Source organism: Aythya fuligula, chromosome 17, assembly GCF_009819795.1.
Source record: "Aythya fuligula isolate bAytFul2 chromosome 17, bAytFul2.pri, whole genome shotgun sequence".
In the NCBI taxonomy this organism is placed as follows: Eukaryota; Metazoa; Chordata; class Aves; order Anseriformes; family Anatidae; genus Aythya; species Aythya fuligula.
In genome coordinates, this window is record NC_045575.1 from 1,562,054 (window position 1) to 1,588,241 (window position 26,188).

The following is a 26,188-nucleotide window of genomic DNA, read 5'->3' on the forward strand; positions in this document are numbered from 1 at the left end:
TATTGTTATGAAAAGAAATTATGTAAACTGAGCACTGTTCAATTTTTTAAAATGCTGCAGTAACCTGTTTTACATCAACTAAATTATTCATATTCAAAAATGCATAAATTTTAATCGCTGTTTGTTACACTACATTTCTTTTAAATAAGCACTTTTGATACTGTGAAACTCACGTTTTTTAAAAAAAAAAATCAGAGACCAAATATTGTAACTGTTCCATACCAGTTCAGAATTGTCTTCCTGTTCTGATGAATCCAAGTAAAATTGATTCTAATTTAGATTTTTAGATTTACAAGTCCTGCTGGATACTTGGTACCACACACTGCAAAAAAAATAATAATTGATGAAACAGTAAAAAAAAAAAAAAAAAAGAGAGAGAACTGTAAGTTGAAATGTAGCATTTAGTCTACTTATACCTCTGTGACCATGAATAATATTTATATCTCGTGTTTTTGTCTGTTCCTGTTTGTTAATGGAGCTTCCAGGGGTCGTGCACGTGGCTGGCCCGAGGCAGAAAGCCTCTCCAGCTGATGTCCAGGTACTAAACACCCACCACAGACCCAAACTTCTTCACAGCTCCCCCTGGGAGGTTGCAGCAGCCCCTGAGCGGGTTCCTTGTGCTGAAAATCGCAGTGGTGAGGGTCAGGGGCCAGGAAGCGTTGCGTGGCCACGTCTTCCAAGTGCACACAGCCACGGCAGCCCCTCCCAAAAGGGCACGATGGTCCAAATCGTAATTTATTGTTCAAGAACAAATGTGATTAATGATCACTTGCTGTGACTGGTTTCATCTACGATGTCTTCATTTTTTAAAAAATAAATATTATTTCTTAGCATTAAGCCCGGGTCATTCTAGGTGTGCTGCATCTCAATTACTCCGGTGCCAAGCAGGTGGCACGCTGCAGCTCAGCACCGACCACTGAACCCAGGCAGCTGCTACCAGAAAACCAACCCAGCCAGGAAATAGTTACACACAGCTTACAGATCAGAAATGTTTGCTACCTTACAGCAGCAGCTGCCATCCCCTCCTCAGACCCTCCTTGTTCATACAATGACAAAATGAAAGAGCTCAGGAAAGCCTCCTTGAGGGCAGTGCTCGTTTTATTGCCACCGGTTTGGCGGCGTGTTTCTGCCCGCCTCCCATGCAGTGAGCATCACCCCCCACCTCCCCCTGACAAAGCACAGTGACACTTTCACACCAGAAGACATCTCCTCGCACCCTTCCCACCCAAGGACAAAGAGAGCTCCCCCCGCAGCCCCCAGCATGGCCAAGGGGGTGTCCAACACTGCCACATTGCCCCTGAGGTCCTGCAGCCAGAGGTGCTGCAAAGCACGCGGTCAACTTCTCCCCCAGGTGGCTCAATCTGATTAGAGGCCACCTGGGAACCAAGGCAGGGGTACAAGCAGAGACCTGAGCCCAGCTCCTGTCCTTCAGCAGAGGAGCCAGGTCGCTGAGGCCGGGTCAGGGGCACCCGGAGTTGTCCTCCCTCCTCTCCAGCCTCTGTGGGAGCTGCAGCACGAGCCAGAAAGGGCAGGACGGGAGAAAGGAGCAGATGGGGTGGTCGCCCTGGTCAAACCGTGGCAGCTCCGCTGATAAATCTGCAGCAACCAAGCCCAGCACGGCTTGTGATGTGTCCTCTGGGCCACCAGCTATTCGTAGTCCTGCCTACTGACTGCTCCGCAGCACAGGGGAGGATGAGACAAACTGCTCCTCACAGTTCCTGAGTTTATTTTAAAGCTTCTGTTTGAGACCGCTTCTTCGGTAGGATTTACATTTCCTCGTGCCAGTGCATGGTCAGCCTCAGAGCTGGACGGAGACCTCCTCCTCTGTCCTCTTGGTGCCTCAGCCGTTCGGTTTGTACTTCCAGCTCCATCCAGTCCTGTGAGATTTACCTGACACACTGGTGCTTGCTTTAAAGGTTAAGGCCAAGGCTTGCGACTAAAACATGGTAAAAGATTTTTAATTCTTTTTAAAAAAATCAGTGTTTGCACCAGGTCCGGGCTCCAGCCTTGACTCGGGCCAAGTTATCTTCTGCCAAGCTGCCCCTCTGACGAACACCCCCAGCGCCAGAGGGCCCTCCACGCAGGCGGAGAGAACATCTTCATAGCTTAACATACAAACGGCAGCATTTATTTAGGCACAAGGTAAGAGTCCAAGGCTCCAGTTCGAGGGCTGAGGGACTGGGCGGGGAGGTGAGGTCTGGCCTCTGAGCAGCAGCGTGTCCCGGTGCCCCTCCTGCCGCCGGCTCAGGGTGGGCTGTTGTTGTCCACCGTGGAGAGGAGACGGGCGACCTGAGCCTTCTGTGTGCGGGTGATGTGCTGTGTCATCTGGATGATGCAGTCCATGGCCACCTCAGGATTGGCTTGGACCAGGCTGCAAGGCACGAAGCAAGAGCTGCCTCGTCTCTGCCGCCCGTAGGCCCCAGCCCGAGCCATGGTTTTGGCCTCCACGCTCGGCTTTGTGGCCACTCACCTCCGGATGTGCTTGAGCACGTAGTCCCGCTTCAGGTACTTGATGTTCTCCCGGATGGCTGACTTGGTGCCGTCGTCCTCCTGCATGTGCTTCTCCAGCCACTCCACCACCACCTGGTTGTTGTCCCAGAGGTAGCCCTGGGGAGAGCAGCACCGTGTTGGGGGACCCAGTGCCCACAGACTGAGCCCGTCTTCTGCTACAGCCCTGGGCTTTTTCCTCCCGTGGCACAACCAGACAATGGGATTCATCTTCTCAGTCCTGCACACATGGCATGGCATGCACCCCAGCCCACGTAACAGCCATGGGGACAGGGGTCAGTATGGAAATCAAAACTCAGGAAAGCTTCACGGACTACTGAAAAGGCAAAAGGTTAAGGCAGAACACGTTTCCTTTGCACGCCTTCAATCCCCAGCTCAGCAAGCGCAGGATCGAGCTGGTGAGGTGCGTCACGGCACTCACTGCATGCAGCTCAAACACCAAGACCCCAGGTCTCACTTCTGCCCTGGGAAGCCCTGGTGGATGGTGGAAATGAACAGGCCTATAGTATTTTTTTGGGGTCACCTTGCTACAGCTGAGCACCAGCACCCCGCTGAGATCACCCACCCTGAAGGGACAGCCCCACTCTCAGGGCTTGTCCACCCTGGCACTGGCAGCAGAGCAGCAATTCCCATTGCTGGTTCCAGCTCAGGGAGGCACTGATAAAAGAACCCAGTGGCAGGAGAGTGAGGTGACAGCCTTCGAAGGATGGGGCCCCGGGGTCTGTGTACCTTTTCAGCTCCCTCTGTCTCCATGAACCAGCGCCGCAGCATGGACTGGATGTGGATATGGCTCAGCTCGCTGTTGGCGTTTAGGATCTCCATCCTCACCACTTCCTCCAGCAGCAGCCGTCGCAGCCGCCAGTAGAGGAAGGAGCGGGCGTTCTTCCACTCCAGGATGTCCTGCAGAAAGCCCAGGGAGAGGAGCTGACGCGCAGCAACTGCCTGCTCACAGCTCGTGCTGGCAGGCCTGCAGGCAGATCTGCTGGGCTGGAGCAGAGACCAACACCAGGGGCAGGAAAATGCACAGAGCAGCAGCCCAGGACCCTGCGGGGAATTTTGGCTCCCACCTTCATGCTGCTGCTGCAACCCCAAAGCCACGCCAAGCCCCCTCCCCAGCCCCGCCGCTGCCCTTGCTCACCGTGATGACGCCTTTCTCCTGCATGCGGCCTGGGGTGTCGTGCAGGTCGGCGAAGCGCACGGCCACCTGGTAGTAGATGGGCAGCAGGAGCTCCTCCCGGGCCTTGAGCTGCTTCTCCAGCTCCTTGCGCTGAGCCTCGGACAGCTCAGGTGTCCCTGCAGGGCCAGACGGCTGTCATTGCCCAGCAAGGGGCCTGGGATCTGCTCGCTGTTCCTATTTCAGCCATCCCAATGTGATATCCCTCTGTTTTGGCACATCTACAGCCCTGCCCAGAGCCCAGCCGCAGAACCCCATGTCTGTGAAGGGGCCGTGCTGTGCTCAGTGCCTGCCACCAGACAGACACTTCGTGGGACTGTGCTTAAGCAAGGTTGGGGGACAAAACCCTCCCAGCACAGCCCCACCGCCTGCTGCAGGCAGGAGCAAATCGCAGGGTAAAAGGAGACCTGGTTCATTAAAGGAAGCTTCTGTGCGGCTCTGTAATGATTATTTCATCTAATTTTGGCACTGATGCAGCGTGGCTATTGCCATACTTCATCTCAAAGCACAGGAGCAGTTGCTGTAGCAAAGTCCAGCACCTCCACAGAGCCCCACGGGATATGGGGATTTGAAGGTACCACCACAGCCCCTCGGTAGGCCCCGCCATCAGACAAACCATTAGGAATTTTCCCAAATTGATGAACACAAAAGGGTTTCCTGGTGCTTGCCACCACGGTGTCTGAGGCAAGTGTTTTAACTCACCACTACCAAGGCCCAGAGGCTGCAATGCCCTTCCCTTACCCAGCTGCTCAACAAGCCTGGCATAAACCGTATCGATCCTTCTCATGGTCTTCACCAAATCTTTCTTCCTGAACTTGATCTCCACTGTTCCCCCAGGCTCCAAAATGCCGCCCCTGGAAGGAGTATTTGGTAAAGCAGGGGCAGGTCAGCAGGGGACAATAAGCTCTGGGACAAGGCATTGCTGCTGGTGGCAGTTCAAGCAACTCCCTCTTCTAAGAATTAGGGTCAGAGAAAACCTAAAATAATGTTGTTTCCAATCTGGGATTCTTGGCTATTCTCCCTCTCCTTACAGCTTGCTCCAGTGCACTTCAGGCTAGAGAAACCCTCCAGCCCCCCAAAGCAAAGCTTTCACTCCCTGCAGCTTTTGCTGGACACCGGAGGATCTCCCCAAGGAGATCCTTGCCATACTGCTCCCACACTGCTTTGTAAGAGCCCAGGACTTTTAGCTAATTGAGCAAAAACTCAGGAGCAAAAAATAGAAGTCTCTGGTGATCGGTGGTCTCTGTGAGTAGGACCCTGACTCTGCAGACCCCGTGTGTCAGGCTGTGCGGGATGCCCACGGTTTGGATGGAGCACTGAGGCTGACCTGCTCTCCTTGTCCGCGTAGAGCTCCACGTACAGGGGGTTGATGGTGGAGTCGATGACCACCCAGGAGCCGCCCCGCAGCTCCGCGTGCGGCGGGATGTACACCAGGATGGGCTGCTTGAAATCCCGCAGGCTGTCGACGATGAAGGCGCCGAACTTCAGCATTTGGTCGTACATGTCTGAAAGCCAAAGGGACTCAGTGGCTGGGCACCCCGAGTGCCGCAGGGTGGGCTGCTGCCCTTTACCTCCTCTCAGCCTTTTCCAGTCTAGCTGCCCAAAGCCTTTTTTCTCCAGCAGAGCCTAAACAAACCCCTCAACCCAGCCCAGTGGGAAGCCACCAAGCTCTGGAACCTGGGTCCTGGCAGCATCCCATCACCTCTCCATCCCAACCCCGTGTCCTGGAGCTGCTGGGCAGGACCCTGCCATGCTGGGTCACCCCAGGACCCCAACGGGTGGCAGAGGGGCTGGTGGCACAGCAAAGTGCAGGGATCCAGGCCCCCCGAGCGCTGGTACCTTTCATGCCGCTGGAGAAGCCCCTCCAGTTGGCGAAGATCATCAGCGGGAGGTGCTCCCGGTTGAAGTCCCGAATAGCCTGGGCTGTTTTAAAGGCAGAGTCTGGGAACCAGACCTGCCCCGCCTGCTGGATTATCTGGAAGAGACGGCAAGCAGCGTCGCTGAGACCAGTGTCAGCGCTTCCAGGCACACTGTGCCAGCAAGGCAGCAGCACAGAGAGTATGGGGGCTGGAAGGAGACAAACTGAGGGTGCACAAGCTCAATTTCACCAGGATTTAAGGAGAATCAGGACATGCCAAAAGGTTACGCTAAGCTTTTTTTCCTTGCTTTCCCCTCCAGCCCCCCTGCTGCACACTCTTCCCTGCCACTCTATGGCCCCAAGGTCTCCCCACACACCTTTGCCTCCGAGTCGGGGTTGGCAGGGTCTGCAGGTATGGTCACCTCCACAGAGCGGGTCTCCACAGCGATGACACCCACGGGGAGCCCTCCCAGCCTGCGGCAAGGCAGGGCGCCTCAGCAGGAGCCAGTTCCCCTGCATGCTGCAGCCCCACTCCACCAGAAATGTCCCTCCCATAACCAGCCCCACGGGCACTGAGCACTTGCACATAGCTGTGTTTGCAGCCTCCCCACCCCGGGGCTGGGTAGGGACAGGGAAGCCCCCCCCTGCACCCAGCAGTACCTCGCTCTGCCAACCACGACCGTCTGAGCCCACGGCCTCATGATCTCCTGGAAGCTTCCCTGGTCAAAGAAGCCGCTCTGCCACGTCCCCTTGAGAGCTGCAGAGCAAAGGGAAAAGAGGAGAGACACTACTGTGAGTGCTGAAGGGTTTTCTGTGCAGCAAAAAGCACCTTCTGCTCCAGGACAGGAGAGTTTGCAGCCACGGGATGCATTTGGGCAGAGGTCTCAGGCTGTTCTCACTTACTTGGGTGAGGCCTCCCTGCCAGCATCCACCTGGGGTCATAGGGGACTTTGGAGGGGACAAAATCAATTTCTCTTTCAATGGGGTCACTTATGGCAGTGACAGGCACTGGGCTCCGGTTATCCTGTAAGGGAGAGCCCCGAGGGCAGGTCACCAGCCAGGAACCCCCCTAACAGCCCACGCTGCCACCCTGCAGCACCTTCCCACCTTGGGCATGTAGGAGAGCCACTGCAGGATGGTGTAGACACCTTCAAAGTCATCTGGGACAGTGACATGGGAAACGCCGTTGTTGTGCATGATCTGCACACCCCCCAGCTGGTTGTTGGATGTGTAAACTTCACGCCCCAACACCTAGGTGGAATTACCAACAGAAACACAGATGCTAGAGCAGCAGCTGCCTCTCCTTACTCTACTTGCTAAGTTAAACCTTTGCCTAGGTTCAGTCCCTCTGGTTTGAGGGACTTGAATTTCCACCTCTGCCTACACAGGCTGCTGTTAAAGCAAACTGCCAGGGAACTGCCCTCTCTTCCCATGGGATGGGGACAGTGCTGAAGCACGGTACCTTGTTGAGAGCTGTGACACCGGTGAGGATGATGTGGGAGTTCTCCACCTGGATGACACGCTGGCCCAGCCTCACCAGGTACGCGCCGATCCCGATGGCACGACACGTCACCTGGGCACAGACACGAGGACACACAGTTATGGGGGAGATCAGGCTGCAGCAATGCTGCTGTCAGCTCTGCAGGGCTCTGCATCAGGTCATTTGTTACACCCTGTTATCCCCTCCAGGAAATGTTAAAACCAAGGAGAATTGGGGAGGAGTGGAGCAGGGGAAGGTTTGAGGCTGTACCATGCTGATGGTCACGATTTCATCGTAGGCACGAGAGGACTCCCCAGCGATGGTGCCAGCGGCTCGCAGGTTTTCCACCCCAAATCCGTTGTCCTTCCCAATGATGTCCAGGAGGACGTACCTGGGGAAGAGGCAGAGCTGGGATGGCTTGGGGAGGACAGGGCAAAGCGTTCCCTTGCGTGGTGGGACCAGCAGGAAGCTGGGCCAGGATGCGGGACCTGCATTGGCAGAGATGTGGGGCAGGGCTTGGGGTTGCCCCCACAGGACAGCAGGGCTCACCTGGACTCGCCCCCTTCCTCCACATGCTCGCAGTGCACTGAGTTCATGGCACTGATCCTCGTGTAGTCCTGGGGAGTCAGGTACAGGTACTTGAACCCCTGAAAACAGAGAGGAGGAGAACGAGCTGCAGCGTCCACTTTGTGCACACTCACAGGGGACACAGAGCACTCCAAAACCATCCCAGAGCTGTCCTCACAGCAGGGTCAGGACCAGGGCTGGACAGAGCAGCTGCACCAGCACAGGCACCTTCATCTCCACCCCACCAGGCAAGGTGGAGGGAACCATCCCCATGGCACTGCGTACACACGGGGGCTCGCATCCCGCCATTTTGTCTCCCAGTTCATCTCTGGTCCTTCCCCAGAGAAGTCCTCTGATCCTCTCTCTGACAGCCAGAGGTGAGGTGCCCACACACCTTGTAGGGATCCTCGGGGTCCACCCAGGCCACTTGGAACATGTGTTTTATCTCCTCGGCGAAGCCGATGCGGGCGCCACTGTTGGCAGCGATGTAGACACGGGGGATGCCCTCGGCCCGGGCCAGCTCCGAGGCCCTCAGGAAGACCAGGTCCTCCTCCGGCCCGAAGGAGCCGATCTTGTGCGTGATGTCGTTGCAGATGAGCACGATGTCCCGGCCCTTCGGGTACTCGGGGGTCTTCAGCTTCATTTTGAAGGCAACCATCCCCACCTGCCCCAAAATGGCAGAGTGTCACAGGGCTGGCTCCTCCGGGGCAAGGAGGTCGGAGCTGAGACTGCAGACAGACAGAGCTCCTGTTTGGGGAGCATTCCCCGGGCTTTGTGCACAGCTGGGACAGGGAAGCCACCAGCAATTCCCACCGGTGGCAGCGCAGCTTCCCACCGCCCTGCTCCCAAATCAGTCCCCACTACCTCATTGCCTCCAGGGAGCCTGTTCATCTGCACCAGGTGTCCCTGTGAGTCCAGAACCAGCTCGGTGTACGTCAGGACATCCTTGGGGTACAGGTCTGAGGAGCCCCACAGCTTGAAGAGAGCCTGCAGAGACACGGAGCATGGAGCAGGCTGAAAACACGTGGCCACAGCTGCTCCAAGGCCATCACCAAGTGTGAACGTGCACTTCTGCAGCAAGCTGGGACTTTGTGTGAGCAGAAATTTTGTGTTAGAGTCCTGCTGCCATCCTCCTTGCCCCAGGGCTTTCTGGTTCACATTCTTTTTGAATACAGCTATGGCAACTTGTAAGAACTAGGAATGAGTTTTGAAATCCTTCATATAACCAAAAACTTCAGGGTTTGGGCTCTTTCTGTTTTGTCTTTGCCAGCTCAGGGGAAAGGAATTCCACTCAAGATGGGAAAACGTGGGAAGGGAGGGAAAGAAAAGGAAATTCAATCATTTGGAGCCTCTCTGCTTCACCAGACCCACCTGCCTGATCATCTCTGGGAAGTCGTACACGTAGGTGGTGCCCAAGGACTGTGCCTGGAAGCGCTTGGCCTGGAGCAGGTCCTTGGTGACGTAGGGGGTGTTGATGAGCATCCCGTGCTGCGGCCCTTGCTTGTCCCCGTACGACTGGAACATGATCTGGAGAGGAGGGCAGAGCGTTGGGGCAGCGCAGAGGTGAGGGACACGGAGAAGGTCGCTACACAGTGCTGGGGGCTCTGGGACAAACCAACACTGCAGGTACACCAGGGCTCCTGCAGGAACAGCCCCGCAGCTTTGCCACAGCTGGCAGCTGCTTGTTCTTGAGCACAGGACCCTGCAGGGGGACTCGGGGGTGGTTTGGGGTGGTCGTGGTGGGGCTCTGTTTGCTGCCACCTCCTGTGGGAACTCACATTGCCGGTGCTGGAGTCCCTCACTTCCTTGTAGAGGCTGATGTCCAGGTAGTAGCCGGACTCGTTGGTCAGGAAGAGGCGGATGGGGATGGCCGTGGTGGTGGGCGTCAGGCGGATGTTGATCTTCACCTCGGCCTGCAGGACCCGCAGCTTCCAGAGGCGGCTGCCGTAGCGCATCACCATGGACCGTACCGACTCCTCGATCTGGGTACGGGACAGCTCGTGGGTGCTTCTGCAGCCCCGGGGACATCGCTGTCCTCGAGCGTGCGATGCTGAGCTTGGAGAAGCCCCATTGTGTCTCCACCTCAGACATTTCAGGTTTGCTCTGGGCAAGCCTCTTCCCTCCCTTCCTCCCTGCCAAGGGACAGTGCTGCCATCCAGTCTCTCCACTGGGAAGAGGGAAAGATGGTGCCTTGCATTCCCCTTCAAATAGATAGCCTCTGCTTTCCTGCCATGTGCTGCCTGGGGGCAGAGCCCTCCACTCATCCTTGTACCCTCCAGAAAATCACAGCTTGTCCAAGCCCATGATCACTGAGAGGTGTGAAATGTCAGCATCTCTCCAGTAAAAATCTCACAGACAACAAGCCCTCAGACGCAGAATTAAGCTACAGGAACAGACGCAGAATTAAGCTACAGGAACCTCTGGGGCTGCCAAATCAATCCCCTATCCAAGGCTGGGTGTGCACTGGGTCCAGCAGCCAGCCTGTAGGGTGGCAGCCCAACAGTGCAGCAGAACCAAGCCCAAGGACAAGGCAATCTCCATCCTCAGCTCAGCACCAGGAAGCAGGACCCCCAGAAACGCACCTTGGAGGGGTCCATGACGACAGTTGGGACAAAGTTGAGGAAGATGTGGTTGCAGTCGGTGCGGACACTGGTGTTGTTGAAGGCCACCTCCAGCTCATCCATCGCCTCCAGGAGCAGCCGCTCACCCTCGTTCTGCAGGTACTCGAAGGAGGCCTCCTGAAGCACGTGAGGCAGCTCTCAGGAGGCCAGAAAAAACCCCGTGCCCAAGCTGCCACAGCCTCCACCCAGGACCAGGGCTCGCCCGCAGCAGCCGGCCCCCATCTCCCACGGGCTGGGGCCGCCTTGCCTTGGTGATGAGGTCCGAGTGCCGCACGATGGCGCGGATGAAGAAGCGGTAGTCGGTGGCCTCGGTGCCCGCCTGCACCTTGGCGGCGCCCAGGTAGAGGTGCATCTTGTGGTTGGCACAGGGGATGGCCGTCAGGTCGAAGTTGCGCATGCGGCTCAGCTCCAGCTGGAAGGCCAGCGCCGGCTCCAGGTGCCGGTAGATGCGGTCCTCTGCGAACTGGGCACGGGGACAGAGAGTCAGGGGCCAGCCCGTGTGAGCAGACCCCGCTCCATCCCAGCGGGGGGGACAGCTCCTACCTCGTCCCTGGCTCTGAACGTGAAAAACTTTGGGAATTCTCTCTAGAAAAAAAGGAGGAAGGCAAGACATCGATAAACCTGGCACAAAGAGGGTTTTTTTGATTTGCAGAGAATTCATTAAAAATAAAAACCACTAGGTGTCCTCCGCGCCAAAAGAGAAAAGAGCTGTGCCTAATCATGGCATTTTAAAGGGAACTGAAAGGTATGGAGGGACCACACAGGGACCACACGTTGCAGGACACATTAGCAGCATGAGGATAATACAGGAGATAAATCATTGAATCCCCGGTTGGTTGATTCCCAGCTCTCCCTCCCAACACGTGGTACGTCATCTCTAAATGCTCAAGTGGCAGAAGCACAACGTGTCCAAAGCCACTCAGCATTCAGCCTACACTGACCTGCTGGGCAATGAGAAACGTGATTCTCCGGAGACCACAGTCAACAAGGATGGTTTTCTGCAGGAAAATAGAAGAGAGAGTCAGAGCACAGGGGCCAGCCGGTGGAAGGGGCAGCCACTGGGGTCTGGGGTCCCAACTGGGAGGGTCCAGCCCGTTTGGTGCACCTTGGACTGGGCGAAGGCTCTGAAGATCGGCACCAGCTTCTCGTCCTCCACGTGGTCTGCGCAGCGCAGCGCGATGTTGAGGATGTGGATTGGCTCCTCGCGGATGTTCTGGCAATGAGAGCCCCGCTCAGCCCTGCTGCTTCAGCCCAGCAGCGCTGCCACCAGCCCCACACCACCCAGGGGGGGACAGGAACGGTGCCATGCCCACCTTGCCATCCTCCTCCTCATAGACGGTGGCTCGTGCCTCGCTGAAGAGTGAGGTCTCCAAAGGTGGGTTGGCAAAGCATGAGATCACTTCATCGAAATTCCTGCCCAGACAGCAGGGATGGGGTGAGAAGCCAACATTTTGCCCTCCCCAGCCCAACAGGACAGCACCACAGCCCTCTCACCTCGTGAAGTCCTCGAATTTGTCGAAGGCCACCATGGCTCCCATGCGTTGGCTCAGGGGAGAAAAGCCACTGTCCATGAAGAGCTCGGTGCTGTGCCGGGCCAGGTCAGGGTTGGAGATGCTGATGGGGACAGACATCCTGCACGGGGCAGCAAGGTGGCTGTCAGCCGTGGGCAGCACCACTCCTTGGGCCCAGCAAGGACCACGCAGTTCCCGCACAAGACCCTAACCCCAAGAGTACTCATCCTGCTCCCTGGCAGGGTCCCCACACTTTGGAGAAATAAATCCAAAAAGGACCTCATCTGGAGGATGCCTGAGGGGCGAGGGTACCTGTTGGGGTGGGAGAAGGGCAGCATGAACTGGAACTCCACCAGGCAGGTGCCGTCCGAGAGCTGCCGGTGCTGCAGGCTGTTCAACTCGTAGGCGATGTACCCGCGCCGCACGTACACCTGGGGGGGGGACACTGGGGGGTTACTGATGTGTGCTGCTGCATCCCTGCTCCCATTTTGAACGTCTGCACACCCCAGGGAGGGTGCAGACACCCTCCTGTGTCCCCAAGGCCCTCACCTCCAGCGCTGCCATGCGCACAACCTGGTTTGTGTGGTAGAAGAAGATGGGCAGCACATCGAAAATGGTGGTTTCCGAGAGGATCAGTTTCTGGAGGGAGAAAGCAAAGTTTAGGGTAAGGATGGAGTGGGACCCCCTTTGGCCCAGCACAGGACACTGGGAGGCACATCTCAGCGGCGTCCCCCAGTGTGGGCTGCACAGGAGCAGCCCCCAAGTGTGGTGGGACACCCAACCCACTACGGGGACATTGATGGTCCCCGGCATGGATCCACACATCAATCCCCCCCCAAACAGGGCAGGGAAAAGGAGACGGGACAGGCACTGACACTGAAGCAAGCTTTTTGGGCTGTTTTTAAGCCTAAGCCACTTATGGAGCAGATCTCCTCAATGGAGCCACCCCAAAGTAAAATTTCTTTTGTGGAGAAACACGAGGTTCCCAACCTTCAGGTTCTCAGGGCAGAATTCGTGTCCATACATGTCGATAGCAGAAAGGAATATGGACTCCACCTGGTTGTGCCGCAGCTCGTAGGAGGGCAGGTGAGAGGCGATGAGCACCTGCAAGAGGAGAGGTGACTGGGATGGGGACAGGGACGGGGACAGGGACGGGGACAGCCCAGCGTGGTGCTCACTGACCTGCCGGGCTCTCAGGGCCACTTTGGAGTGTTCAGTCTTGCTGAGCTGTGTCAGCTCGTTTAGGATGGCCGTCAGCTCGTCCGTCAGCGTGGGGTCACGGCCACACAGCTGGTCCTACAATGCACACACCGTGATGTCAAGGTTGGAGCTGGCTCCTTGCTGCAGGAAGCATCACCACACGTCCCCAGCCCTGTGGGGACAACAGGGACAAGACCCCGCGCAGGGAACAGGGATAACAACAGGCAAAATTCTGCTCTTTGAAAGAAGTGCAGCAGTGTAATGCTAAGGAGGGGACACGAAGACCCCCTTAACACAGCAGCCATGTGGTGAAAGAGAAAGGGATGCTTGAATGCAAACCCAGACCCTGGGGATGCTCTGAACAGAAGAGAAGAAATAAAATTTATCAAGCGCCTGTCCACTTTCAAGGGGAAAGCACAAAGCTGTGATGGCCACAGGCAGCTGAGTACTGGGGCAGCCTCTCCCCATCCCACAGCGATATGGAGCTCGCCTCAGCTTACAGGATTTTTCCTACCACAAGCTTTTGCCACTGCACGGGCCGCACTCACAATTAACATGGTCACCAGCAGGTTCTTCTTCGCCACCTGGGCATGGGAGAAGATGCTCTCGAGCACCGGAGTCATGTCAGGTTTGTACTGTTCCCGCAGGCTGATGACGCACTTGTCGTAGTGAGCTGTGGGGCAGAGCACCGTGAGCCCTGCAGCCCCCCCGAGAGCCCCCCAGTCCCCGGAGCCCCCCAAACCCTCACCGTGCTGGAACTGCATCTCCACTTGCAGGTAGCGCCGCAGCAGGTCCAGCACCACTGCCTTCATGTAGCCACGGATGCCACTGCGGTACCTGGGGAGCAAAGAGCCCGGCGTGCTGTGAGGGGGTAGGGGGGGGACACAGAGGGACACAGGGAGCACCGGGCTCACCTCTGCACCAGCTGCACCACGCTCTGCGTGTTCATGAAGAAGACCTCCCGCTCGGCCTTCCTCTGCAGCGTGGCTGCGTGGGTGTCCAGCACCGTGGCGATCTGCAAGGGCACGGGGTTCGGCACCGCTCAGGGCTGCCTGCTCTGCTGGGGGCAGCACTGCCACGCGCAGGGACTTTCAGGGTCATTCCCCCCACCCCCAAATGAAAAAAACACAGTGACCAATAAATATAAACATAAAAATATAAACTTTTCCCATCTTTTTCTTTTTTTTTTTTTAAATCAGGTCTTAGCAGGACAAATTCAGGCAGAAGTTCCTGAAAAGCGAAGCCAAAGCCAAGTTTCTCACCTGCTGGCTGGGAAAGCGGCAGAGCACGGAGGTGATGTTGCTGGCATACTGTGCCATCACCTTCCGGATCGACTTCTCCACAGAGAGAGGGATTCTTCCTGAAATGCTGGTCATGATTTCCTGCAGCTCCAGCAGGGGCAGGGAGGGGTCCCGCAGGGTTTTCATCAGCTGTGCTACCCACTCCTTCACCTGCAGGGAGCAAGGGGCTGCTGCTGCCTGCACCCCGGCACTGTGTGCACCCCCAGTGCTGCACGTCGTGCAGGGCACCGGGGCTGCCAGGAGCTGAGGATGCTCTTTGCCCCAGCACCCACCTTGGCACTGAAGTAGGGCTCGGGCAGGCAGTAGCCGTTCATCACGTTGGTGAGGTTTTCCAGCACGTTGCGGAGAACCTGGTGCTGCTTCTCGCCGGTGATGGGGAGGGTCTGCTGGGCTGGGAGCCCCCCTGTGAACGGCTGCGCCTGGAGAAAATGGAGAGAGGCAGGCTGGCCTGAGTCCTTGCCAATACAAGGCTGAGCACCCAAAAGCTGCAGCTGCCCCAGCAGAAACCAGCCTGACCCCTCCAGCATCTGTTTTTGGTTGGAAGAAGCACCTAACGGTCAGCTTCATGTTTCTGCCAGTACCACGGCATGAAAAAGATGCAGAAAAATTATAGATGTAGGCAGAGCATTATGTAGCTACACTAAACCATGCACGGTAACTTCTGTACCAGAGCAAGCACACACAGGATGCTTACCCAGCACCATGCCAGCCCCAAAAGAGCCTGCTGAGGACATAGCATGGGCGCGCAGTGCCACCCTGTGCCGGGACAAGGGCACATCCCCACCCACACCCCAGCCCCGGGCTGCTTCTCAGCTCTGTCCCCCAGCAGGGATCCCTGACACCCCTTGGACTCACCGGCTTCACTTTGGTGGGGTCGTCCAGCTCGAGGCGGGCAATGACGCAGCCTGCCTCCAGCAGCGCGCCCGGCCGCTTGACGTAGTGCACCCGACCTGCCTCCTCCACCGTCAGCGTCATGATGATCTTCATCACCTGTGCAAAGAAGGGGTAAAATGCAAATTTCACCCACCACCACCCTGCTGCTGCTAAAGGGTTTGATCCTGAGCCATGCACCAGAGCTCTGAGAACGTGCTCACCTCGATCTCTGCATACACACTCCCTTCGGCGAGGTGCCCCCCGTCCTCCACCGTGTACTGCAGCAGCTTCCCCGCGGAGGGTGAGCGTAGCACCGTCGGGTCCTTCTCCTTCTCAAAGTCACACGTTTTGTTGCCGATGGTGATCCGGTACCTTAGGGAGAGGGAAACGTCTCAGCGTGGCCCCGTGGTTGCTGAGGAGAAGGGCGCAGCGAGGAGGTACCTGTCGATCTCCTCCTTCATGTAGGTGGTGTAGCTGTTGCCGTTGTAGGAGAGGAGCAGCCCCCCGTCGTTGAGGCGGTGCACGTCTATCTCGATGTGAGTGCGGTTCATGATGATGACGTACGTGGTCAAGGACTGGCGGGCAACCTGCAGGCAGCAGCCAGAGACAGACTTCAGCGAGACCTCCGAAATGTGTGCCATGGGTTTTTGAGAGGCTGGTGGGGTGTGTGTGTGAGCATCTCCCAGTGTTTGGGAGAGAAAACTGCCTTGGGACAGGAGGCTGGAGGCTCTGCTTGAACAGCTGGTTCAACACCCAGCCAAGAGCTGGGTTAACTCAAAACCATGGCTTATCTGCTCCTTTTCTTAGGGAGTATTTCTCATTAAGTTCAATTAATTGGGTTTAAAAGCAAGAAAAGGAGGCTCTTTGTTAAGATCTGGGCCATGGGATGTATGACTATGTCTGTCTTGTTTAACTGGGGTTATCAAACTCATTTTTACGTTGCACATTTTTAAAGGACAGCCTCGTATTTATTGCATCTCTCTCCTCTCGGCAGGACAGAAGCACATCTCCTTGTCCTGAGATGAAGCCTGTGGTGCCAGCGAGTGCTGCAGCCAGCTCTGGAGTAGCACAGCACAGCCCTTACCTGCAGAACGTACTTCACACCCTCATAGATGAGCTCCACGTCAACGATGTTCAGCAAGGAGGCTGCGGGCAGCACTTGGCCCCTGAAACACAACGGCAGGGTCAGGCACCACAAGCCTTTCATTCCTCGCCTGTGCAACCCATCAGGGAGCCAAGTGTGTGAGATGTCAGCGGTGCTGCTGGCACCGGGCCGCGTGGGGAGGGCGCTAAGGTGACCAGAGGGGACAGGAATTTATACACAACCCACGTGAGGGCCTCTTACAAACACATCCAGAGGCAGCCCAGACGCTGGCAAACACGCTCAGATAAAGGCACGGAGGAGAGCTCCGCATGTCCTCCAAGGCCAGAGGAATAACCTTGGTGCTTGAGCTTAAAAACAAAAACAAGCTGCATGCAGCTGAGCTGCTTTCCCTTGAAGGCTGTTTTCACAGCCATGCGGAACGTTGTTCCTCTCCCTGGCTTCTCAATATTGCTTTATCCAGAGCCCTGTGAGCCACAGCACATTCTGACATTGCCCCATGGCACTGCCTTCAAATTTGCAAAGCAAAAATAAGAAAGAAGACAGCCAAGGGAGAACAAAACCCTGGTCCCCGTGCTTGAAGGAGCCACGCAGATTTCAGGAGCAGCCCTTTAGGGATGCACTCCCTGTGTCTCCCGTGCCCATGGCTATCGGGTCCCACAGCCCCGGCACGGGCAGCTCCCCCCTGCACCTCTCCAGCGAGTGCAGAAAGTCAGTCATGCACGTCCTGAAGGCAGCGTCTGCGACGTTCAAGGCACCACAGACGACACCCAGCATCGTGTCCGGCTTCTCTGCCTAGGGGTTACAAAAAATGGGGTTGGGGTCTCCTCATGGAAGGGAGAGGTGACCCCAGGGGCTGCAAGGGCCAGTCTCCTCCACCTGCACTTTCTCGGCGATCAGATGGTCCAGCCAGCCAGTGTCGATCTCGTTGTTCTGGAAGCTCTCTGTCTCCAGAAGTTTAACCAGATACTCCACCGTGGTCCGGAAATCCCCGCGGATGGAGAGCTCTTTCAGGGCCACCACCATATTCCTTTCAGGGAGAAAAAACAAACAAACAAACAAACAAACAAACAAACAAACATTTTCTTAATGACAAAGCGGGGCTCTGCTGCATCCAAACACACTTCCCCTGCCTTCTAAGCTGTCCCCAGGCACTTCAGACACCAGGAGCTGCCCCTGTTTTCCACCCCCTGCTCAGGGCAGGTGCTCATCAGCTCCCCATGCAGCACATTTCAGGGGCTCAGTCACCGTCAGCCCATCAATGTACCAAGGGGCTGAAGGGGTTGTTATGCAGCAGCCAAAGGCTGCAGGAAAAAAGCACAGAGGCTGGAACAGTGAGTGCCCGGCCCTAGATGCCCTTGTGCCTGGATAAAACATTCCCACAGGGCAGGAAGGGGATGACATAGTGCACCGTGAGCCTGGCTCTCCAGCTCTTTGCTCTTTAGGATTTGTTCCAGTTTGTTGAGAAATTTACTGCTCAATGTACAATAAAGCTTTGACTTCAAACACTTAAATACCCAGGACAGCCCTGTTACGTGTTGCTTAATTACTGAATGAACACTGCTGCTCACTGGCACTGAGAATGTGACTGTCTCAAAGAGCCACGTTGATTAACTGGGGCCATAACACCACTGCAGTTTGAAAACTTTGGCTACGAGCAGATGGTCTCTGCAACACAAATAAGCCACTCAGCACTGCAGCTGAGATAAGAGCCAGCTTTCCTGGCTCGGGCACCTATTGGGAGTCTTTTCTGAGGACACTTTCTCAGCCCCGAGTGCCACACTCACGAAATGGCCTCCTCCCGGTTCTCTCCCCACGAGAAGCAGTGCCCAAACTGGGAATCGGCAAATTCGTGCAGACCCCCGGCAGCTGCCACGCTGAAGTACCCCCAGACGTTCTTGCTGCTGCGGAAGTTCAGCTCCTGCACTGTCCCTGAGCTGGGCTTGAAACCCTGAACAAAGAGCAGAAGGCATTGAGAAAGCGGGCCCGGAACCCACACAGAATAAATAGGGAAGGGGGAACCCCTCTGCCTTTTATGAAGATTTAATTCACCCCGGGGGTTGAATTCCCTCCAGCTCTGTCCTGTTGGGGAGGACCGTGCCCCGTTCACCCCCCCAGCAGCAGGGTCCTCGTGTCCCCAGGGCTCACCTCCTCGGGGTTCTCGCTGGTGATGCGCGCGGCGATGACGTGGCCCCTGGGCACGGGGGCGTTGGTGGGGTTGTTGAAGCAGATGGGGGTATCGCCCCACGGGCTCTCCCCGTACAGCACGCGGATGTCTTTTATCCTGTGCAAGGGGATGCCCATGGCAATCTGCACGAGCAAGAAAGAGGGCTTCAGCTGCTGGAATGAGGTTTTAGCATCAAAAGCACAGCTCAGTGACACCGCCAGATGGTCTGAGGGAAGAGCAATGGGAAGAGGAGCCGTGCTGCAGACAGCTCCTCCAGGCAAGGAGCAAGAGGAGAAGGAGGGACACTGCAGTGATTCTGCCTGCACCCTACACACTGGTATATGGGGCAGCTTCCCTCTGCAAGCCTCCAACCTAGTGCTTTTCCCTACATTGCAAAATTTCTTCATTTTATACAGCTTGCAAAGCCACCCGCGTGCATTCAGGTACCTGGAGCTGGGCAGCGGGGAGGTTCACATCCGCAATCATTTCCGTGCAGGGGTGCTCGACCTGCAGGCGTGGGTTCAGCTCGAGGAAGTGGAAGCTCCCGTCCTCGCTGTAGAGGTACTCGACGGTGCCCGTGCTCACGTAGCCCACCATCTGCGCCAGGCGGACTGCACACTGCAGGAGAGTGTGAAACCACAGCGCTGAGAAATGCCCCTCGATTCATCACCAGGGCTGCCTCAGCAGTGTCCCTGCCCACATAAAAGGACACAAGCAAGGCCAACAGGCATTTCTAGAGAGCCCCTGGTGCTCAAAACCGGGGCAAACCCAGCAAGGAACAGGCCAACTTCTCTTTGTCACCTGCAGGCTGGGAGAAGGCCACCCACCTTCTCCATCACCTCGATGACAGCAGGAGCTGCGATGGTGGTGGGTGCCTCCTCGATGATCTTCTGGTGCCGGCGCTGAATGGAGCAGTCGCGGCCGAAGAGGGAGATGGCGTTGCCGTACTCGTCGGCCAGCACCTGCACCTCCAGGTGCCGCGCGTGCTGAGCCAGCTGCATCAGGAAGATGGGGGAGCCGGGTGCCTCCGCCTGCACCTGTGGCAGGGAGAGGGTCACACTTCAGCATCCAGATTGAAATTAACCTCCAAAATTAAGCCCAGGTCCTGCAGCAAGCCCAAGAGGTGCCACTGGGTGCTTTGGGGTGGGAGCAGGAACCTGGTGCGTGCCCCAGCCTGGCCGAGGGGACAGGGAGGGACAAGACAAGGGCTCCAGGCACCTCTCACCTGTCGAAAGCAGGCACCAAGTTCCTCTGCTGCCTCCACTTTTCGGATGCCTTTGCCTCCACCACCTTCTGCTGCCTTGACCATCAGTGGGTAGCCGATCCTCTTGGCCACCTGAGGGGAACAAGGACTGGGGAGGCCAAAGAGCTCTGGACCCCAGCTGGGTCATCCTGAGCTGCACCCACACAGAGGGACACGCTGCTGTCAAAGTGTCCTGGCATTGCTGCAGGCTCCAAAGAGAAATGGTGGTGCACAGGGGACAAGTGGCTGCCCGTGGGCTCAGCTTTACCTCCAGGCCTTCCTCCACGTCCTTCACGCAGCCCTGCGCGTACGTCTCGAGGGGGATGCTGATCATCTGCTGACCCTTCTGGTCCTCCTCAGACCACTGGGCCACCAGACCTGTGAGCACACCCAGGGACACGGTCACCACAGGGGTGGCAGGGCCACCACAGGGACTGCCTGCTGGGTACACCCAGGGTAGCTGGGGATCCCACGGGGACACATGCCATTTCCCTGGGGTCCATACACCCTGTCCCCAAAAACCCTTCACCCAAACCAGCAGCCGCTCAGCTGCTGTGGGGTCCCAAATGTCCACAGCCACCCTGTGGCCAGCCGGGCCAGGGACCCCCAGCCCTGGAGCTTGCTCTGGGAGAGAAGGAGAGGCAGGGAGCAGAGAAACGGGCATGGGGAGGGTGTGTAGGGCCGCATGGAGGCACTTACCGCTCCCGCTCCACGGCAGCGTGGGGATCTGGACTGTCTGAGCCACAATGGTGGAGGCGACTTTGTCCCCCAGGGCCCACATGGCATCGCTGGGGGGACCTTAGGACAAGGAGGGAAGGGATGAGCTGGGCCAGCCGGCCCATCCCCACTGCCCAGAGGTGATGGACACTGCAAAAAGCTGCTCCCCACAGAGCTGCCACCATCAACCATGGGGATGGCCCTTCTGCAAAGACAGGGGTGCAGGAAATACCCCCCCAGACCCGCTGTCCATGTAGGATGGAGCTCAGCCCCTCTCCAAGGGGCAGCCCGTGAGGTCTGCTCCCATCCACGACACACGAACCAGGCAGCTGCATGCACAGATGCATGAAACTGGTGTCACTGAGGACCAAGCATGCATGCACTCCCCTCCCAGTGCCCACTGCTCCCTCCAGCGAATGGAAAGCAGTAAGCCCTTACCTAGGAAAGCTATCCCATTTTTCTGCAGCAGCTCTGGCAGCTTGGGGTTTTCTGAGGCATGCCCCCAGCCAGCCCATACAGCCTGGAAGAAGAGATGGAGCAACACAAGTCGTTATATTCTGCACCAGCACCTCCCTTTGGCCATGGCATCATGCCTGACTCCTCTGCTTCTGCGGGGACATCACCCCCACTCGGAGCACCCCTTCTGCTCTCTGTGTTTCCCTTGGGGGCTCCCAACAATTAATCCCAGCCCTTGCTGGCACAGGAGCTGGGCATTCTGGCACCAGTGTGGTCCTAAATCACACCTAAATGGTCCCCTAAGTCATCAGGGAGGCCCAGCAAAGAAGGGGGAGGCCAGCGAGCAGCTGTTACCTGGACTGGGATCCGTTTGGAAATGTCCACAATCAGCTCCACATTGGCATAATTGTTGTTGTTGGCCCCCCCGGGGACGGGCACGTAGTGATCAGCCATTTTGATGTACTCTGAAAGACAGCACGTGGTGGCAGTGGGAGCATCCTCCCGCATCTGGGACGGGGAAATTTATTTTTTCCTAGATCTGGTTGCACGGGATGGCAGTGGGTGACCCCAGGCTGTGCAGAGCATCCCACGTCCCAGGCAGAGACGTGGCAAGGAGCAGGGGGGGCTGTCCTGGAGCGGTTTTTGAAATTACCTGCATTAGCCTTGAGATCTTCGGGGGTGACCATGACCACAAAGCGAATGGCACGCTCGTTTCGGAACATCTCGTAGGCCCACCGGCGGATGGAGCGCATGCACTTGACGGCGGCGATGCCGTTGTTGGCGATGAGAACCTGCAAGGGACAGAGATGGGGGTGTGAGAGGAGAAAGTGGGTGGATGTGGGGGCTGAACCCCTCCTGGCTGTGGGGGCAGGCAGCCCCAGGAACGGCAGAACAGGGGCAGGATTTGGGGCAAGACGTCGGGCAGCCCTGTTTGGGAGCAAGGTGGGGAGCAAAGCCAAGCCACAGACAGGCGGACAGGCTGGTGAGGCTCATTAACAGCCTGGAGCTAATGAAGAACAGGACTTTGGCCTTAGTTTGTGTCACTCATGCAGTGCAGGAGTGCACGGCAGCATTCACAGGGCTCTGCTCTCCAAGAGGGGATGAAGCCGACGGGACAAGGGCTCCATCTGCCGCGGGTGGCACGGGGGGGATGTGGGCAGCACGGGGAGCACAAGGATACACGGCGAAAAGCGAGCACCCCGCTGCCAGGCATAGGCAGGGCTGAGTGGGAAGCCACCTTCTCGATGACACGGTTCCCCCCGAAGCGGGTGACGAATTCGGCAGGCGAGGCGACGGTGAAGTCCCGCTGCAGATCCATCTTCCTGTGCTCACGGCCACGTTTCGCCAGGTGCAGCCCGGACATGCTAGGCCTGCAACGGGACGGGAGAGACATCAGCGAAGGGTTACGAGCCAGCCAGGAGTGCTGGAAAGGCTCCTGCCCGCCCCGGCTGCCTGGGAGGAGTCAGTCCTGTGGGCAGCCGGAGGCTTAGCACGAGCCAGCAAAGACCCAGATAAGACTTTGCCTCCTCCGCGGTTTCCTCTGCTGAAAGCAAAAAGCCAACCCTCAGCTGCTGACCCCGCAGGGAACACAAAGAAGGCACTCTGTGCTACCAGCTCCCCGCCACCCCGTGGGCTCTCTCCAGGGATGTTTGGCACCTGCTGCCAAACTGCAGGGAAAACCGCTTCCAGCTGAGCTAAACAGGACGAGCAGCTCGGGATGAGCAGAGAATTTTGTGATTTCAGCTCCCCGCCCCTGGGAAAGGTGCAGGTGATCTCCAAGGACGCCGAGCGGCCGCAGGTCTGCGTTTATGCACCGTGTTTGGCAGCCCCGGGGGCCCTGGCATGGAGGACAAAACCCTGAGGGTTTGAAGCAGGGGAGCAGGGAGCTGCTGAGGATTTCTGGCCGTGGTGGGATTTCACACCACGCTGCCCTGTGGCTGGGGAACTGGGACCCCCGTGGAGATGAAACTTGGCCATGTGTGCGAGCTGGAGGCGAGCAGCCCTGCTGTGAGCTGGGGGTGCCCTGAGCCCACCCTGACCTTGCCCGGGGGTTACTGAGGGAGGGCGAAGAGCAGGCAGCGCTCTGCGAGCAAGGCTTGGAAGGAGCGTGGTGTTCCTTCCCCAAAAGCTCTTTTGGGGATTTGCTCTTGCACAGCCTGCAACGACAGCTCCCTCGGGTCAGTACTGGGTCAGACCCCATCCTGCCCGCTCCACAGCCCTGAAATCCCCGAAATAACTCCCTGGGGGCACCACACCACCAGCCGGACTCACCCCTAGCACGGTTTTCCACTGAAGGCATCTCCACAAGCACCGGAGCAGTTCCTGCCATACACTTCCCTGCTGCCATCCAGAAAGTTTTAAGCAACTTTCTCTTCTAATTACCAGATCCACATTCTCCCCTCATCACCCAGCCAGGCCTAATGACATTGGACCTTTGATTATGATTCCACGGGTGAGCTACAAATAAGTGAAGGGAGGAGGACAAGCACCCCCAAACGACCAGATTTCACACCAGCGGCACATTTATTTTAAGCAGAAATATGCCGACACCCCCTGGGAGCTCAGGAAATGCCCCATTCCCTCCGTACACTCAGGATATTTTACGAATAGCCACGATTTTACAAGGTGATGGATTTATCACTTCCCGGTGCATCTCCCCAACGCTCAGCAGCTTGGCTTCCCTCCCGAGCCCCCTGCAAACCAGCGCCAACGCACCCGTGCCATCCTGCAAACCTCAGCAACCGCCTCCCCGGCGAGCCTCAGGTGCTGACGGAAGAAAATTCCTCCCATGATAAAGCACAGACGAAAACCAGCGGGGCCCACAAGCAAGGCGGTGCCTGACACCTTCCAAACACCCAGCTCAACGAGGAGACACCGTTTGGCTGAGCTGGGCAGCCGGGCCGTCGGTTTTCATAACGTGTTCCCGCAAAGGTCTTTTATTTTTAACTGTGGTGGGAGCGGAGGATCCGGGCAGCAATGCTTTGTTTCCAGTTATTTATAATTGTCGTCAGCTGGGTTTGCACCGGGAAGCTGTTGTGTGCTGCCAGCAGGCAGCGGCTCCTGTCCCCTCACACAAATGGCACGGGGCATTGCTCCTGCAGGCTCGCATCAGTCTAGGCTCTTACTCAAACATAGTTTTGAGAAGCCAAGAGATGTTTTGGAAAACTCAGTATTGACAAGAGAAAAAAAAAGCTTCCCCATTCCTGCATCTTCCCTTAAAAAAATAAAAAAATTAAAATAAAAAAAAAAAAGTTTGGTTTTGTAACTCAGCCAGAATAAGTGGGGCACTACCCATAGAATAAGGCTCACCTGCTTTTCATCAACTCATCACAGAGCAAAACCACCAAAGTGCTAATTTTTTTTCCTTTCAGAATTCATCTGGAATGGCTGCAAGGGCAGAGGACGGGCAGGAGGGCTTCGCTGCTTTCCTAAACACCACAGCAAAACCACCAGCAAGTGCCCCGCACCTCCAGCTGCTCTGGGGCAGCCTTGAGGACATCCACAGCGAGCCTGCCAGGCTGCATGGGGGCACAGCAGCACCCCACAAAGTCCTAGGGGCACATCAGTGTGCCCCCCTGATAGGAAAGTGCCTGCAGCAGCTGGGCTGGCAGCAGGACTGGACCCCCGTAGGACCTGGCCCCAGGGGCACAGGACAACACGTGTGTGTACAAATACACGTGCAAGTTCATGGGTAAGTGCACACGCAAGCACCCTGTTACAGGACTCAGCTTAATTTGCAGATCTACCTCTCCAACCCCAAATGCAGCCAGTGATGCTAGTGCACAAAACAGGCACCCAGGCTGCAGGGCAAATGCCAGCAGCACCCGCTGCTGCTCAGCACCAAGACCAACACCAATTTCGTCTCGTTGTGCAAGAACCCCTCCTCGTGTCTCAATGCCCCCCAGTCCTGCACCAAGCACAGCTGTGGCCAATGCACGGGGAGGTGGTGCAGGGCCAGAAAGAAAAACAGGAAAACAAAAGAGGAAGAGAGAAACAGCAGAAATTTGGTAAGTTGGCTTCAGTGCTGGGGTTTGCACTTAAAGGAACATCACACACACAAAAAGTGGTTTCCAACCCATTATTTGACATCCAAAATCAATGTAAAAAGCAATCCCGTTCCAGCCATCCTTGATGGGGATTCAGGAGCATGACACTGCTGTCACACAGGGCCACTCAGACACATCCACCCCTCTCTCCAGGGTGCTGCTGTTAGCCTCATTATCAGGGTTTTTAGCACCAAAAGCACAGGGGGCAGGACTGAGACATCACTGTGGTTATCTGCTAAGCACCTGCAGGTGGTTTTTAGCAACAAGGGCCCTGAGGTTGGAGAAATACACCACCCAAAAAACATCTGCCTGGCCTGAAAGCGCTCCTTTTTGCTCCCCACCCCTCACATCATACCTTATGCCAACATGGGACTCCAACAAGGCGTTCGTGGCGGGGGCCTCAGCAGTGGATCCCCCCGCGCCGGCCAGGCTGCTGCGCCGGCTGCCCACCCTGAAGGCTGCAGCCACCACCTCATCGTCGGAGGAGTTTTCATCAAAGGAGCCCAGCACAAATTTGGCCAAGGTCGGCCGGCGGAGAGCGGCGGGGTTGTACACCGCGATCTGCTCCTGCTCCCCCACGGCCGCCCTGCTGAGCTGCAGAGGGAGGCTTGGGGCCGGGGGGCTTGGCTGTGCTGGAGGGGCTGCCAGCCCTGAGGGGGGCAGCGGGGCCGGGCTCTGCTCAGGCATCTCCTCCTTCTTGGGGCTAGAGCTGGACATCTTGAGGCACATCAGCAGCGCGAGGATCAGCAGGAGCACGGCCACCAGCACCATTCAGTTGCCCTGGGGAGGAGAATGCCGGAGATGCTCCCTGAGCAGTTTTGCTGCATCACGGGCTGAGCTCCACCATCAGGGGATCCTTTCCGCTCAGCGGAGCCAGCGGCAGCTCCGACACCATCAGCCATCACAGCCAGGGGACGGGAGCCCCCCCGGACCCCCCATAGCACCCAGCCCACCCCTCCCCACCTCAGCCGCCAGCTCCCGGAGCTGTTTTTTCACTTCCCAAACCAGCATCTTGGCAGCGGCCACGCTGCTCCTCTGTCGGGATGGGAAAAGCCACCCCGTGGCTGGGGGCTAAAATGGGCGCCCTGCAGCGAGGGGGTGGCCCCATTCCCCCCCCCCCCCCCCAGCCGCTGGCACCCAAGGGTGGTGGCAGCCCTGAGGTGACAGGGGTGACCCCAGCCCCAGCTGGGTCCCCGGGGCAGGGTGGCCGTTAAACCGAAAATTCAGTTCTGTGAACCGTTAACGAAGGGGGGGGGGCACAGAGGGGAACTGCCGTGCCCCCCTTCTCTAAGGGGTGACCTCCCCTCCTCTATCTCAACAAATACACCCAGCACTAATAATTATTTTGTCTTATTTTTAAGAAA

The 26,188-nt window shown here is 57.2% G+C and overlaps 1 protein-coding gene across 1 annotated transcript; it reads right to left on the bottom strand.

Annotated features, from left to right (window-relative positions):
* Positions 1-2,106: 2,106 nt before the first annotated feature.
* On the bottom strand, positions 2,107-25,251 carry ACACB (acetyl-CoA carboxylase beta). Its single transcript, XM_032199370.1, has 52 exons — positions 25,180-25,251; positions 22,016-22,148; positions 21,431-21,569; positions 21,133-21,242; positions 20,761-20,842; positions 20,305-20,403; positions 19,874-19,983; positions 19,588-19,698; positions 19,190-19,399; positions 18,810-18,980; positions 18,344-18,505; positions 17,983-18,146; positions 17,075-17,225; positions 16,887-16,990; positions 16,178-16,259; positions 15,535-15,680; positions 15,315-15,465; positions 15,076-15,210; positions 14,493-14,639; positions 14,182-14,370; positions 13,834-13,934; positions 13,668-13,756; positions 13,468-13,592; positions 12,902-13,015; positions 12,710-12,823; positions 12,269-12,358; positions 12,032-12,150; positions 11,703-11,840; positions 11,522-11,621; positions 11,314-11,421; positions 11,150-11,206; positions 10,752-10,793; positions 10,456-10,671; positions 10,170-10,325; positions 9,366-9,569; positions 8,959-9,114; positions 8,452-8,574; positions 7,982-8,251; positions 7,570-7,667; positions 7,291-7,411; positions 7,003-7,113; positions 6,648-6,791; positions 6,444-6,564; positions 6,201-6,297; positions 5,918-6,014; positions 5,522-5,657; positions 5,010-5,187; positions 4,424-4,536; positions 3,647-3,801; positions 3,238-3,408; positions 2,471-2,607; positions 2,107-2,371 (listed from the first exon to the last, which is right to left on the bottom strand). The coding sequence occupies exons 2-52, from the start codon at positions 22,139-22,141 to the stop codon at positions 2,245-2,247; spliced, it is 6,717 nt and encodes a 2,238-aa protein (XP_032055261.1). The 5' UTR covers positions 22,142-22,148; positions 25,180-25,251; the 3' UTR covers positions 2,107-2,244.
* Between the last annotated feature and the right edge of the window lie 937 nt (positions 25,252-26,188).

Coding starts and splice junctions, on each gene's coding strand:
- ACACB (XM_032199370.1), bottom strand. CDS start 22,141: ATGTCCGGGCTGCACCTGGCGAAACGTGGCCGTGAGCACAGGAAGATG. Junction 19,984..20,304: donor GCTGCCGTGGAGCGGGAGCG/GTAAGTGCCTCC, acceptor GTGTGCTCACAG/GTCTGGTGGCCCAGTGGTCT. Junction 6,565..6,647: donor GGCTCTCCTACATGCCCAAG/GTGGGAAGGTGC, acceptor TCTCCCTTACAG/GATAACCGGAGCCCAGTGCC.